The sequence below is a fragment of the Apium graveolens genome, unplaced genomic scaffold, assembly GCF_009905375.1.
Source record: "Apium graveolens cultivar Ventura unplaced genomic scaffold, ASM990537v1 ctg5761, whole genome shotgun sequence".
Lineage (NCBI taxonomy): Eukaryota > Viridiplantae > Streptophyta > Magnoliopsida > Apiales > Apiaceae > Apium > Apium graveolens.
This window is the reverse complement of record NW_027419083.1, coordinates 23,389-39,805: the sequence shown is the minus strand read 5'-3', so window position 1 is coordinate 39,805 and position 16,417 is coordinate 23,389. Positions and strand designations below refer to the sequence as shown.

The 16,417-nt window shown below is 30.4% G+C and overlaps 1 protein-coding gene across 1 annotated transcript; it reads left to right on the top strand.

Annotated features, from left to right (window-relative positions):
* Window positions 1-1,063: 1,063 nt before the first annotated feature.
* Window positions 1,064-2,994, top strand: LOC141702804 (uncharacterized). The gene is made up of 3 exons (XM_074506416.1): window positions 1,064-1,396; window positions 1,488-1,592; window positions 2,431-2,994. The coding sequence occupies exons 1-3, from the start codon at window positions 1,277-1,279 to the stop codon at window positions 2,635-2,637; spliced, it is 432 nt and encodes a 143-aa protein (XP_074362517.1). The 5' UTR covers window positions 1,064-1,276; the 3' UTR covers window positions 2,638-2,994.
* Window positions 2,995-16,417: the final 13,423 nt, after the last annotated feature.

The following is a 16,417-nucleotide window of genomic DNA, read 5'->3' as shown; positions in this document are numbered from 1 at the left end:
TTTAATTTCAAAACACTGCTTGTATAAATTTCAGAACACTGCTGGTATAAAATTATAAAATGACTTGTTGTAGTATAAACTTTAAGTTATAAGTGAAAATTTAAAAAATTTATGTCCGTTTTATTTGGGTGAAAGGTGAAAACTGGGCTTTGTCTGGCTGCTATTATGAATCTTTAGGTTATATGTATCCTTGTTATATGTATGCAAGAGATATAGTATCACACAAACATAATCAAATCAGCTGGATTTTTTTATTAAAGGAATCTGCGAGAATAGAATAGTTGTTGATTTCCTTGTTTAGGAAAGATTCTGATTAAATAACAATGACTGTTTTCCTATTTTGTAGTAACTAGCATAATAACCCGTGTAATAATAAATTCAGTTACTTATCATTATTAGACTTTCGAACAATTTTTGCCTCACCCCTCACTCCTATGTGTACACTTAAGAATTAACATTCGGTACTTATCCAACTTAGTTGATGACAGAAGTGATAGGGTATTTTTAATCCCCTGCAACTGCAGTCTGTTTGCATTTATAATAAGATTACAAATTAAGGATCTTATGGGAGACATTATTTTGATACATGTATACTAGTTTAATTTATCCTGCTTGACTGACTTTTAAAAAGTTTAATTTATTTTATAACCCTTTGCCTCCTGTAAAATAATTATATATGTGTATATAAACTACTTACTCTAGAATCCACTAGCCAGGCAGTTTATATCAAAATGCTAAAATTAGCCAGGCAATAAATTTATTTTTGTTATTTGTTTCAGCTTCTTGGAAAATACACCGAAGAAAACTTTAGGGCACATTGTTCGCATGAAATTTGATGAAGATACTATCTGGATAAAGGGAGCTACACGCGAAGCTTTTTACAACTCATGTATCAAGAACTTTAAAGTAAGTAAACACCTTCACTTTTTCCTTTCACATAATATAATGCAATTTACACGTTTTATTCTTTTTCCTTTCATCTAACACTATGCAATACATCTAAAATTTACGGTTCTGTTTGTTTTTTGAATTAATACTGTTCCATTTGGTTTGACATGAGTATTATGCTTATCCCTTTCCTTATGATGATGAAGACGGGGACCAAGTTGTGAGGGCGTATCTGCATAGGAATTGGAAGTCTTATCTTGGTGCTGAGAGAAGCCGACTCGTGGACAAAGTGAAGCAGCTATTGGAATGTGGATATACTGAGAAGGATTTCAACATTAGGGATGACGGATTGAAGCCATACTACTACTCCCAGCGCACATGGAATTCTATGTGCGATTATTGGGACGATGAAGTTTTTAAAAAATGGTCCACTAATTCCCAGATTGCCCGAAGTAAGGTAGAGTTTGTTTCCCGCAGCGGGGCCAAATCATTTGAGCAGAGACGTCAGGTAGGATTCTCTCTTGTAAATAGATTAAATAATTTGCATTTTCATTTTCTATTGCCTCATAACTATATCATGAATTATTTTCATTTGATAGGAAATAAATGAAGAAAGAGAGGCTAGAGGAGAGTTGCCTATCTCCGAAGATGAATTCATGGGTATGGTGTATGATCCCACTCAACCAGCTGTGCAAGATCTGCAGGTATGGGTATTGTACTCATTCTTTTAGACTGTTGTTCTCACAGTCAATAATTCCCAGATGATTTGCTTAATCACTCCAACATTCTACTATATATCTCCCTTATATAATCTCATGGAGAACACTTTTTATACTATTTCAACCATATTATTAAATCCTGGGAGATTGTGGTTATAAAATACTTAACCAAAATGAACTAGAAAGTAATTAAAAATAAATAGAGGACATGATTATGATAAGGCCTGAAGTATAAATAAAAAAGTATAAGCTATATATAGATATTTTGGAATCTGGAGATCTTATAATCTTTGCAAACAAACATAGCCTTATAATTGTCTAAACTTTTAGAAAGGATGACATATTCAAGAAGGAAGTTAGAGGCTTATACAAATTGTTGAAACAAAGAAATTATGACAGTTCAGTAACTAATTCCATAAATTAAAGATATTCCTTAAGGCCTGAGAAAGATGAAAAATAAGTTTTAAATATATCATTATAGCATCTATTGTTGCTGGAAAAATATCAAACAATACATGCTACTTGCAGTATCCACCTTGTAATCCTTAACTGATATTAGTGACTAATTATTGTTATCAGCCAATGGTGTAAATTAATTGTAATTCTAGCTAGTCTGTTCTTTTGAATGTATAATGTACAGAGGAATTCAAGATTTCATATTGGGAGACACGTGTTAATCTGTCTCATATTGGATTTATGATAATCTGCCTCATTAAGATGGATTTGTTTATGGGTGTGTGTGTGTGAACTGACGTGTATAGTTTCAATTATTGCTTTATTTATTTATTAGATAAGATGGATTTCTTGTTTTTAATTTTTGTAGGAAAAAATAAAGAAGGTGCGACTTGAATTGGCACCTGATTTCGAGCTTCTTGAAGAACCGACATCCCCTCGTAGCCTAAAGGAATTTCATCAAAAAAAGAGGTTATTGTGTTGGCCACGGCAAGATCCCCAAGGAAAGGGAGGATCAGCCTTCATCCACAAGACAGTTTGGCTGAGCTTCTGGGCGCAAGGGATGCGGCGCAAGTGATAAAGAAACGCAAGGTGGTGAAACATCAATCTGCAGTTGATGTTCCAGATGAGATATACAAGATGATGTCAGAGATCTTAGATGCGGTGTGGGAGATGGTTCGTTCTTTACCCACGCGTGAGGTGAAGCAAACTGTTCTGGACGACGAGGTACGTAAATTAGCTTATGCTGCTCTTCCGAACCCGAGTCAAGAACCACTGCACAATCATTACGTAAGGGCAGCAACTGCTTTGCTTGGTCCGATTTTGGAGAAGAATGACAAGATAATTATAGAGGTAACATACCATTCTTTTACAGCTTTTATAGCTTCTTTCATAAATTTGGATTTCATTAAACATAAAGGTAGTCAGATGGTAAGTGCGCAAAAGGTGAACAAAGTATCTACTGGGGTAAATAAAATAAGTGCAGAAAAAGTAGGATTAAGGGATAAATTTCCTGAATTTTATTGTAAGTAAATCTTATTTCTGCTATGCTCAGCTAGCTTTAATAAGCCTTTTAAAATGTCCTTCTCTCTCTAAATATATGAACACCAAGTCAACAAGTAGAAAATTATAGAAATTAGTTACATAATATTATATGTTGTTTTGACACATAATTAAATATATATATAAGAAGTGTTGTACCAGAAATGAATAGGGACCTAGTTGGTGGAACTATATTTACAGCTGATTACCTATATATAAAAGTAATATTGATCAAGACGTGTAGGGATTTTCTGGCTGCAAAACCTGCTTCTGGAGATTTAAAGAACTCCCGATACAAGAAAATTTAGACATCTGTGATACTTGATCAGTTCTTCACTTGCCTAACATTTTAGGATATTTACCTATTATGCATGCACTTTAGACTGGAATTATTTGAGCCATCTGATGAGTCATACTCCAACAAAATGAGTAATTTGATGTTGACTAATTAAATTTGGGTTGAATTGTTGTTATTTGAGTATAACTGCATGTTTAAATTGCATTCTAATTAGAGTTCCAGCTATAGGTTGCTTGCATACATGACCAGTGGACATGACCAATAGAGGAACCAGCGCTGAGAGTCTTGGATTTAACTAGTTACTATCTGCTATCATCAGACATTAACCAATCTTTTTTTTGATCCAGGGAAAATGTTTCAGTTACATATTAGTTACAGATGGCTAATTACTGTTACCATTCCGCATCCCAATAGATGTTTAGGGATGCATTTCAACAAATGATCTTTTTTTCTTTTTATAATTTTATCATCACTACCTAAAGCTGTGGTGATCATAATGCTAGCTGCACAATTATTATGTTTTACGATGTTTATTGTGTATAGATTATGTATATATGCATCTATCGAGATTAGGAGATACACTAATATACATGGTTTGATATTCTTGATTTTCATGTTACAGCTTATATGTTGAACTCTTAGAAATATCGTAAATGCAATCTCACAGAGAAAGATTGAACTGTTAGATAAAATCTTGCTATAATGATGGAGCTATGAAGGTGGTCCTGATGAACGATGAAATCTTGCTATAATGTGTTCAAGTTCTAGTTATTAAAAGTCTGATATGTTTCTGCAGGGATCTGTTCCTGCTGATCAGGTTGTGGAAAACAGCGGCAACAATGAAGATGAAGACCACGAGGCACACAACTATCCGTTGATATAGGCCGTATATTAGCCTGGTAATCTTGCTCAATTTTTGTGAACTAATGAACCAGTTGGGATTTAGTATATTCCCTCCCTCTTTTGTTAAACTACCTCTTTTGTTAAAGTACTTAATGGGGCATGTACTGGTTTGAACTTTTCTAGCACTGAATGAACTAATTGTACTTAAGTAATTAGTATTATGGCTTTAGGCCAATTATCAGTTTTATGTTTAAATCTGTTTAGTTTATATATTTTTATTCATTATTTTGTGATGCTTGGGGTACGCCTAAAGGAAATTAATTTGGCTATTCATTAGAGGTTCCTCGAAACAGGATTTTTTTTTTGGGATTTTGTTAACTTAATTCGTCCGAATCCGGTTGAAAATAATAATCGACCAAAACCAGTCGAAATTGAATTTTTACCAAAAGCAGTCGAAATTAAATTTTAACCAAAAGTGGTCGAATTTGATAAATGAGTAAATACGGTCGAATTTAGTATTTTTTGCGGGAATTTTGAATTTATACGAAAATTTGAATTTTTTGGGCGGGATTTTCAAAGTTTAAGTGAAAAATTGGCAAATTCAAATTCAACCACCGCCGGTCGAATTAAGCGCACTAAATTCGACCGGTTACTAAATATGACGGGACCGAATGCGACCGGTGCAAAAAACGGTCGTATTTAGTTAAATACGACCGTGTCCGGTCGTATTTAGTTAAATACGACCGTGTCCGGTCGTATTTAACTAAATGCGACCGTTTTCCTGCCGGTCGTATTTAGCCGTTTTTTTTTGTAGTGCGCTTAATAAATAACAATGTAAGTCGAGATCAACAAAAACTAGATATTATTACTTTAAAAATCCTGGATTCCATTTAGATAATTACCCGAATATAAAAGTTATCTCATAAAGTCAAAATAAATTCAATAATATCCTAGATATGTTTAACTACAAGCCTAATTTTAAATTGTGTAAGCTTATCTAATGATTAAGAGTAATGATTAAGAGTATTCCTACATCTATCACTTCTATATATAATAGAAGAATAAGTGGATAATATTCATGAGACTAAAAAGTCTCATTGAAAAGACTAAACTAGTCTTACTTTTTAATATTTATATAAAAATGTGGTTTGTGGGAATCAAACTGGAGATATTTCATTCACCAATACAACCTCATACCACTACACCATATTATCACATGTGCTTTTTATCATACCCATAATATGTAAGTGTGTTAAATCAATATTTTATTTAACATTAAAGATAGTTACTTGAATTTCACAAAAAAATGATAGTTACTTGAATATTTGTACAGTTAATTTTAAAGAATTGAATTTCAAATATAAAATTAGGCATAGTACATAAATGGATTATTATCTTATTAATTAATCATTTTTTAGTTTAAAAATATATCTCATATATTTTTAACATATTTTTATTATAAAAAGTAATTAAAATGTACATATATATATATTTTAAAAATATTGAAAATAGAATCGCTTATAAATAAATAATCAATATTGATGTTACATATTTAGATAAGTTCTAATTTTAATGAGTCAATGCATTTTAATTTATTTCAAATTTTAAATCAGAACTTGGCCCATTGTTTAAAAAATACTCAAAAGTTGACTACATGACGTGGCCGAAAATTTGGTCACATTCTACGTTTAGTAAATTTAAATTACAAGCTCGGTGAGAATATCTTACTAATAATGTTAAATTATTTCAATATCTTATGTTAATATAAACTAATATGTTTGAGGCCTTTATAATCAAGTGAATTGATTATTTATATTAAAATTAATAACTTCACTGGTAACACATTATTATTTTTGGGATTTGTCCCGATTTTAAGAATATTAGAAATTTGATATGAGATCTCACCAGAGTTGTTATAATTAAGAAGATATATTAAATCGATTTATTTTTTATTTTTCACTTTAAAGAAACTAACTGTTTAAAAAGAATTCTTTTAGATAAGCAATATTCATTGATCAATATAATATTGTACAAATATTTTGAATTATTCTAATATATTGAATTATTCAAATAAAAGTTATATCTATACTATAATGTAGCACTTCATTCAATGCATTTTATATTATTTAAAAAAAATATATTGTTCAATAATTTGAAGAAATTAACTAGTTCAATTCATATTTATAAAACTTTATCGAATTGAAAAATATTTAATTTTAGGAGAATAGTATACAATGTTATCAAATTATCATATGAAGAAATATTAGGGTCGTAATGAAAGAAACTTAAAAACATTTAAGTAACGATATAATTACAATTTTTCCTTCGAGTTCTTGAAAAAAATCATGAATATCAATAATAAGTCTTAAGAATATATAATCTATCTTTATGTTACAACCATGATTGATACTCGGTTGCGTAAAAAATAGATATGGATTATTTGTCAGTGATAATATTATTACCATATATAAATTATGGCAATTTACTTATTACATAATTTTAATTTTTGAATAATTATAAATGCATGTTATTTAAGCAATCAATTGTCTCTTCAGATGTTAATAATGATTATACATCTACATAAAATCAGATATTTAGCATATAAATAATTGAAACTATCATAATTTACTGAGAAATATAACATACAATAATTTATATGCTAACACATATATACATATAACTTAATCTTACTTTGTTAACACTAGTGTAAATAAAAAATCCAACATTTTCGCATAAATACATATGTTGAATTTCAAAAACTAATATTTTTCATTAAAATCAACTTTAATATTAACAGTAATGTAAATTTTATATTATTGTATATTATGATTGCAAGTCATTCTGATTTCAGTTATGCATTTTTTACATTTTTAAATTGAGTAAGTTAATTGTAAGTTAGTAGTGAATTCAGTAATAAAATAGACATATACATAGAGTTTATTTAAATAAAATTCAAAATTTTTGGTCAACTATGTATTCAACATATAAGTTAATTTCTAGCTTTTTATTTGTAAACATACTAACGACATTCTCGAGGTTAAATTGAATCGCTTCGTTTTAAACGTACACTGACTACTCTATTTATATTTATTTATTAAATACAAATTATATAACACATACAAGAATATATATATATATATATATATATTGCTAAATGAGTTATATTGGAAACATTTTATAATTTGGTAATATCTTGTATGAAAATAATACACATTGATAAACAATCAATTTGTATTTGATATACGTTAGACATTGTAACTCGAACAAGGTGCTTGCATTTTCATTACAAATAATATAAATAAATGAGCTCCTAATTATTTAGAAGCCAAAATCAAACAATTTCTACAACAATTCTCATTATACTCGCTCTCCATCTATCTTTGTATTTATTAAAGTCATTTATATTAAATACACCGATAAGAAAAATATAATATAATAATAGTTGAGGAGTGGTATTCAGTAGCATTCAAAACTCCTAATGTTATAGACGGGACACGAATCTTGTTGGAGAGAAATTTTAACTCCATTTCTTTAAAATTTGACTTAAGAACCATATATATTGTTGAAGTTTCTCTAAGAACATTATAATTGCATAATACATAAAAAAAACTCTACAAAATGACATCTGTCTCGCACTAGTTATATTATTAAACTCGAATCATCAAAAAATTGGGTTGGTTTCAATGGGTATTTTAGCATAAAGTCTTAATTTTATTTAATAGTATTATATTAAATTTCAATATTTAACAACTTACAAAAAGGTATAATTTTTGAACATATAAAATTTAAGACTAATTTATATTTTGCATCCCAAAACTTTCACTAAATCTAGGTTTAGTATTTTAAAATGAATTAGTTTGCACCCCAAAATTTAGAAAAGCATCAAATAAACATCCATTTTACATTTTTGACATGAAGTCAATTGTCTTTTACCAAGTTTTGATATTATTTTAAATAAAGAATAATTAGTCGAAGTAAAATATTATATTAAAAAAAGAGTAAATAAACATTAGCTAAATAATATAAGGGTAATGGATATAAAGATAGATAATCATATTCTAATATTTGAAAATTAATTTAAACCGTTAGATTATGTAATAATATATAATATGTACATATGCAATACTTAAAATCAGTGTTCTAAAAATCCCTGATTCAACCGATTAATCCTTTGCAAAGTACCCGACCGATTCAATTTTTAAAATTCGATTAATTCCTAAAAATTTTCCTTTATTGGAATATATAATCATTTATTAAAATTAAAATAATATATTAATTTAAATATGAAAAGTAATGAAAATAATGATATAATAAATATATATTTGTTAATAAATAACTAATATAATCATAATAATATATTAAGTATATAATTTAATATTGTTACTGAATTAATTATTATTTAGTGAATCTCGTGTGAATCATAAATTTTATAAATTTGACAGTAGACCAAATTAAATAATGGTCCAGTTTTAAATTCCTAACCTGAACATAAAAAAATTATAACTCGATAATTTTCTAATAGTTTGAAATAAAATTATGTGAAATACAGTTATTTTTTGATAATATAAATTACAAAATTTTACGATAATTTGAATTAAAATTATGTTTTGATAATACTAATTCCAAATTTTAGGGTGCAAAGTCAAATTCTAGGATGTAAAGTGAACTATAAAAATGTTATCAAAAATGCCCTTCTAGTCATTAAGGTTAACCGCTAGTTAACGTCAAAACTACTAAAATGATGCAAAATGTCACCACTTTCTAAATTTATGATGCAACTGTTAAGGTTAAAAGTAATTAAATCAAAGTGAAATTCAGCCAAAGTTCTGGATGCAAAGTGCAATTTAGTCTAAATTTAATTTATAAGTTCTAAAGTTACAAACATCTAAAAAAGATACAAAATCTTTTAAAAAATCTTATAATATGTGAAATGAAAGATTCACTAGTGAAAATGTTATTATTATGAATTAAACACAAGTCAAGCCACTAACTTCCTAACCTCGACACAACCATGCCAACGTTTCTAATCATGCACAACATAAATATAAATTCATTAAGACATTTTATTCCTACTAAATGAATTTTTTTTACATGTCTTTAGGTTTTTGATAGGAATTGTACCAAGTCACCCCATAAAACTCAGCAATAAACCATATCTTATGGTGATGTTTGTTTCATTTTATTAAGTATAAGATATGATTACAATCCATTATATTTTCTCCAATTACATGCTTATTGTATAAAAACTTGATAGAGATTAATCAAGTTGGGTGGTGCTCAACTAAGACTAACATTCAAAATAAAATCTTAAAAATTATTAAAATATAAGGTGGGGTTTGTTGTAGAATCCTAAATTAGAAACAGACTCTGGAGATTAAAACCTATATACATGTTTTTAACATCATTGTGTACCCTTAAAAATATTTTTAGAATATAATACACAAACACAACATTTTGTATCTGCAATTTTATTGCAATGCTTTAATGAATATTACAAATAAGGCAAAATTCTACAGGTGAAGTCTACCTAAAATAAAGAATAAAACTAATTTTTCAGACCTAAATAGCATATTTATACTACATAATAAAGAGAATTGTGCTTGTAAACCCTAATTAATAATACAAATAACGAAAATGTTATTGTAGAACCCTAAATTTTGATTAGATCTACTTAAATTCAATTGTTAAAATATCTCATAATTTTAATACAAATAAAAAACTACGAAATACAAAATACGAAGTTCTAAAAGTTCTAAGTACGGTTCTAAAATATGACCCCAGTCTCATATTATAATTCTTTCCTTAAATTATCTGATCAGGAATATAGATATATTCCACTTTAATACTTGGTTAGAGTAGGTTTTAAGAAGTTATTATCCCAAGAATTATAATCCATTCATTAGTAAACAAATATAAGATTGAAAAATATAAAAGATAAGGGTTTAATCTCATCATTATCCCTTAAAAAAATATGGGATAAATGTTTTTAAAATTATAATCTAATGTTAACTTACTAATTCAAAGTAAATATATTATTTGATAATTTAATCCTAAAAAATTAACAATGATGAGATTATTTTTCCCGATTAAAATCTCTCCAAACAAACATGACATGTGTTTTTAATTAATCATGGGGTGTGTCGTGAGATTAAATGTAATTAATCTCGAATATATATTAATTCTAAATTGATACTTTCATCAATTAGCTCCTTTCAATTTTTACAATATTTGTTTGTATATAAGACTAGATTGAATAAATATAATTATTTATTAATCGAAATATATATATATATATTTTGTTACTCAATATGATAAATTTTACACACGGTAAATCTGTGGGAAAATAAGCGTTTTTAAAATATAATTTTACACATAAAATACCTAAGTGTTGAGGTGATTTGATTTATCACCCATTTTAAGAAAAAATTGACCAAAAATTCATTAATATTTCAATGTTTTTCTCGAATTTTGAAATTGAACAAATTGTGAAATTTAATATGATATATTTGATCTCATAAAAACTAAATTTGTATTATTTGTCAAAATTAATCACATATTTTTAATCTTACTAATTTTAATAAACAAATTATTTATTCAAATTACTAGAATGAATAAAAAATAAAATAAATAATGTTAATTATTAAAGCACTCATCTGGTTACACGCATAAGACTTTTAATCTTATTGAAAATTTAGATGTTAATATATGGACTAAGAAGACATAATAGATAAGATACTAAAAAATGTAAACACATTTTTATACTAACCACTACAAGGAGTTGATGTTGTTCATTATTTTGTACATGTAAAGTTTGATATATTTTTTCCATAGGTCTGGAAAACTCATCTATCTTAGAAGGAGAGGAACTTGCTCACTCAGTTTCTGCCAAAAGGAACCAAGGCTCAACACGTTTTTCAAGAATTGCTCGAGGGAGATAATTTTTACTTTGGGAATCCATTAATGAGATGGCAAGTATTGTTTTTTTTTGCTAAATTAAATATATATTAACAACAAAACAAATACAGGGGTTGACCCTTGCTCTAAGAAAAGCATAGAGACCACTATCGAAGATAGAAAGATAAAAGAGGCCAAGCTAAGCTAGACTAAAAAAGAAAACCTCTAGGATACTCTAGGAACTATGAATACAATCGAAGTTGAAGTTCAAATTCAGAGAAGTAAACCATGCTGAGGTAGATACTCGAGCTTGCACATCCTGAATGATACCTTTGATAAGAGAGGCCGGTCCCCGAAGACCTTTATTGTGGACTCTCGAATTTCTCTCTTGCCAAATGTGGAAAACAAATGTTTGAAGATAGAGCAAAGCTAAAGCCCTATGACCCGTGCGAGTGATCTGACCCCATTAGTGAAGAAGTTGGACCCAGGTGGCTCCCTGAAGGCAAATGTGCAGTTTTATAGCAAGTTGTTGCAACACAAAACTGCTATAAAAACATTTCACAAAGAGGTGATCATGGGACTCGCTACCGCCCACACACAAGACACAACTAGTGTTTACTCGATGCCCAAACGATTGTAACCTGCAAATGTAGGTAACCTTCCTGGACAAAGGAGCCATTCATGGTGTGCATACCTTGTGATATGATGCTTATGCCAAACATGGGGAGACCATGATGCTGCTTGACCTCTCATTCAGATGGAGTCCCAAATCTGCCAAGTAGAGATATTTTTAACGTTAATTTGATCCCACAGAATAGCATCCTCTTTAGTAGAAAGAACCTCAGGGAAATCAAAGTGAGACAGCCATTCCGTTAAACGTGGTTGAACATGACGAATCCTACTGTTCAAGGATGGTAGTCTCCAAGAATTATCACGAAGGATCTTTGAAACAGTGTCCCCAATATCGAGTCCCACTTGAGCGGCAATAGGGTCCCGCTTATGAGAAGCCAAGGAAAGTATTGTTATTCTGACTAAATCTGACTCATATTGTATATGCATTTTTTATTCAGGAGGTCCATGACAAGTATGTTTCTTTATCAGTTTGTGGACTGATTGCAGTTATAATGTCAGCCCACATACATAGACACTTTCTAATATCTGCATGTTAATTGACAACAAAAAAACTTAAAAGCCTAATGCAATTTGTTGGTCCACCTTTTGTTAAGCTTTCAGCTATCAGCTTGGACGTGTTTGGTTTTGGACATTTCAACATTTGTCTTTCATTTTGGAATCCAGCTAGTTAGTATCAGGAATCCAAGTTTTGGACATTTCACACGTACCGTTGCCAAACGGTTGGGGTAATTTCGGATAAACTTTTCTTAAAAAACATTTATTCTCTGCAACTGTGCAGTAGTATTATACCATTTTTGACATCTTTTTGTTTGCTTGGTTCAAATACGGTAAAAGCAGATAAACAAAGTGAAAATTTTAAACTCAACATGATGAATAAAACTTATCCCATTTGTCTGCATGTATTTATATTATGTAGCAGTGATGGATATTAAGTAATTGATAAATACCATAAATGTGAATTTCAGATGTTCTGGTTAGTAATTGCGTCTTGCTGATGTCCTTTAATCAAATATCAGCTCTGAATAAATTCTTTAGACCGTCAAGTTTATGTATATATCCTTCGGCTTTTGAAAGTTCTTGAATTCACTTCTTTGTTTTGACTTTGATTATTTTGTATAGTATTTTTTGGGTACAATCTTAAATTTTTTAACATGAATTCAGCAACTGTATCAAGAAGCGTGCAAATTGACAGGAATCCCGAGAATCAGGAGAAACACTAAATTTCTCCTGATTTGATTTTTAATTGATTTTCTTGTAACTTGGTTTTTTGTCATGCAAGGCTATTATTAGACATGTGAGCTCTGAGAGGTTGTCAAATAAATATAGTTGAATGACCAAGGTAGATGACCTTGATATCCTCGGGTTTCAGGAAATAGCGGGAACATTGGACTTTGCCCTATTGTTTGGCAGTCTTGTCCCTGTTCATAAATAAGTTTTGTGTGTGATTATTACTTGTTTTTCTTTTAGTACATTTTAATTTAATTCGCGTAGCTAGCATCTATTAAAAAATCCTCATTCCCCTGTCTAAGTCCAAAATGCATATTGTATTGATTCTTATGCAATTTGGTTTGACTTGTGTACATGAGCAGGGAATGGTGAATGAGGGAGAATAAGTAGCTCTCTGCCTGGTTGTTTTGTATCCATATGAGGAAAGTGTAGAAGGGCAAAGTTCTTCTATGCCTGGTTGTTTTGTATAATTTCATATCCAAAGATAGTCGAAGAGTAGTTTTTTCTCATCCAAGGATAGCTTGGATGTTATGTTGTAGTTGTTGGAGTTAGAGATGAGACTCTTATGTAGTGGTATGGTTTGGCGAATTGAGGCTGCTAGTTAATAGTCTGGTTCGATAAATTGAGACTCATGTATGCAAATTTGATATTTTATTGAATATGGGATTGTTTTTTAAATAGAGTATATATTTGAAAAAATTTAAAAATAACAGTTACATTTAACTATTATAGTGTAATATATGTTTACATATAGTGTTATATTACATATGCTAGTGTTGCTTAATTATAAAAAATTGGTGTTACAATAGATAAACCAAACAGTTACAATAGGCTTTGGGACCCACGTGTGGGGTCCACATTTGCAATATTGATCGAACTTAATTTATCACTCATTTTGCGTTACATTTGGGCCAGTTAGTGTTACAGTAGTTGTCTATTCTAATATTTTCTTCTCTGTTACAATAGATCAGTGAAATGTTACATTAGGGTGTTTATTGTAATGCTCGTATACGTAACGCCCCTTGGTGTTACAATTGACCTAATATAACGCATTTTGTGCCTGTTATAACACCATTTAGGAATTACAATAGCCCACTTATGGCGTAGTGCATTGTTCAATCAAATAGGATAACCATTAATCAAATTGAGGCATCCATTGAAGCTCAAAATGATCTATCAGTTTAGCCTCAAACTCATGGGGAGCTTTAAGGAATACTCTCTCAAATTCAGTTCAACAGAATGAAGATAATTAAAGTCACATCATCAAGATCAAATCTATCATTTGAAAGAAAATGGACAAAATTCATTCATTTGAATTAATCAAAGGAGATACATATGCCAGAGTGAAGACCAGAAGAGCTACCTAAGAGGAATGTATGTACAATAGCTTTCTCTCATTAGAAGAGCCACTATGCCATAAATGGCCTTATAAAACATACTTATGTGATGTTGAAATAGATAATGTTGTTGTATAATTATGATAATCTACCATATTACAACATGTTTTAATTATGTTAGCATAGGTCTCGTAAAGTGTTGTCAATCTATATATATATAAATTAAAATATTCAAATTTTTATTAAAAAATAATTAAAATTATGTTGACGTGTCACATATGGGTACCACACCGGGGTTCCCCGCTAGTGACTTATCGCTGCTGTGTCCCAGCATGTGGGCCCCACTATGCTGGCGTGGCAGGTGTGGTCCCCTATGTGAGCCCCGCTCTGTTGACGTGGCAGGTGTGCCCCCATTTGGCCCGACTCTACTGACGTGATAGGAGGGGGGTCCCGTTATGTGGGCCCCACGTCGCTGACGTTGCAGCGTGGTCTTCATTACGCTGACTTGGCAGGTGGGGGGTTCTCCATGGGGGCTCACTCTGCTGATGTGGTAGTGGTGAGGTGGCAGTCCAAAGAAGGTAATAAGCAAAAATTTTGTGAAATTTTGCACAACCTAGGAATTGAACCCATGACCTCCCACATAACAAAATATGGGCCCCACTCTGCTGACGTGGCAGGTGTGCCCCCGTGTGGGCCCAACTCTATTGACGTGACAGGAAGGGGGTCCCGGTATGTGGGCCCCACTTTGCTGACGTTGCAGCGTGGTCCCCATTTTGCTGACCTGGCAGGTGGGGGGTCCCCCATGGGGGCCCACTCTGCTCACGTGGTAGTGGTGAGGTGGCAGTGTAAGGAAGTATTAAGCAAAAATTTTGTGAAATTTTGCACAACCTAGGAATTGAACCCATGACCTCCCACATAACAAAATGAGGTGCAATCTACTACAGCACATAAGACAATGTGTTTTATTCCACATTGTTTGGATATAATCTTATATAAATAACTCATTTTTACTTAAAAGAAAAGACTCTTTAACTCCTTTAATTTTTTTAAATTAAAATTTCGACGATCCGTCCGTACAAATGTTAGAAACTATAGATTTTAGGGGTGTACCATCATTATTATGATTTTATATATTTATTTTGTGAGATAATATAGCAGTCAAAGCTGTCAGAAAAGACTAAGCCCTATATCCGCTACTGTCCCGAATGAAGTATCGATTCTTTTAAATTACAATTTTGACGATCCGTCCGTACGGATATTAGAAATTATCAATTTTATTGGTGTACCAAAATTATTAGGATTTTATATATATTTATTTTGTGAGATAATATAGGAGTCAAAGCGGTCAGAATAGACTAAGACCTGTATGCGCTACTATCCCGAATGAAGTATCAATTCTTTTAAAATAAAATTTCGACGATCATGTCCCTATAAATGTTAGAAACTATCGATTTTAGGGGTGTACCATCATTTTTAGGATTTTATTTATTTATTTTGTGAGATAATACAGATGGTCAAAGCAGTCAGAATAGACTAACCCTGCTATTGTCTCGGATGAACTATCGATTCTTTTAAAATAAAATTTCGACGATACATCCATACAAATTTTACAAAAAATTGTTGATTATTTCTATAGATGTTAAAAATTATTAATTTTAGTGATGTGTAATTTTAAAAAAAAAATTAGAAGACTTAAATTGTGAAATTTTTTAGAAGTCAAAGTACTTTTATAATTAGAAATAAAAAATAAAAAATAGTTGATATATGCTCACACTTGGGAAATAATTACCTTTTAAAATAATTAAATAAGATGAAATTTAAAAAGTAAATTAAATATCTTTTATAAAAATAAAAAAACCGTTACAAAATTAATTAGTACATATTTTTAATATAAACATAGGTGCATAGATTTAGAGAGGGGGAAATATACCGCCTAATGATTTTGGGAAAAAAACTAAAGGGGAAGTACGAGCGGCCTCTTTCAAAACCCTCCCGTCTCCCCCAATTCTTACTCACAACCCTAAACACTCAAATTACAATTCTCTCTTTGTCTCTTTCTCTCTCCCTGTTTACACACAACACGC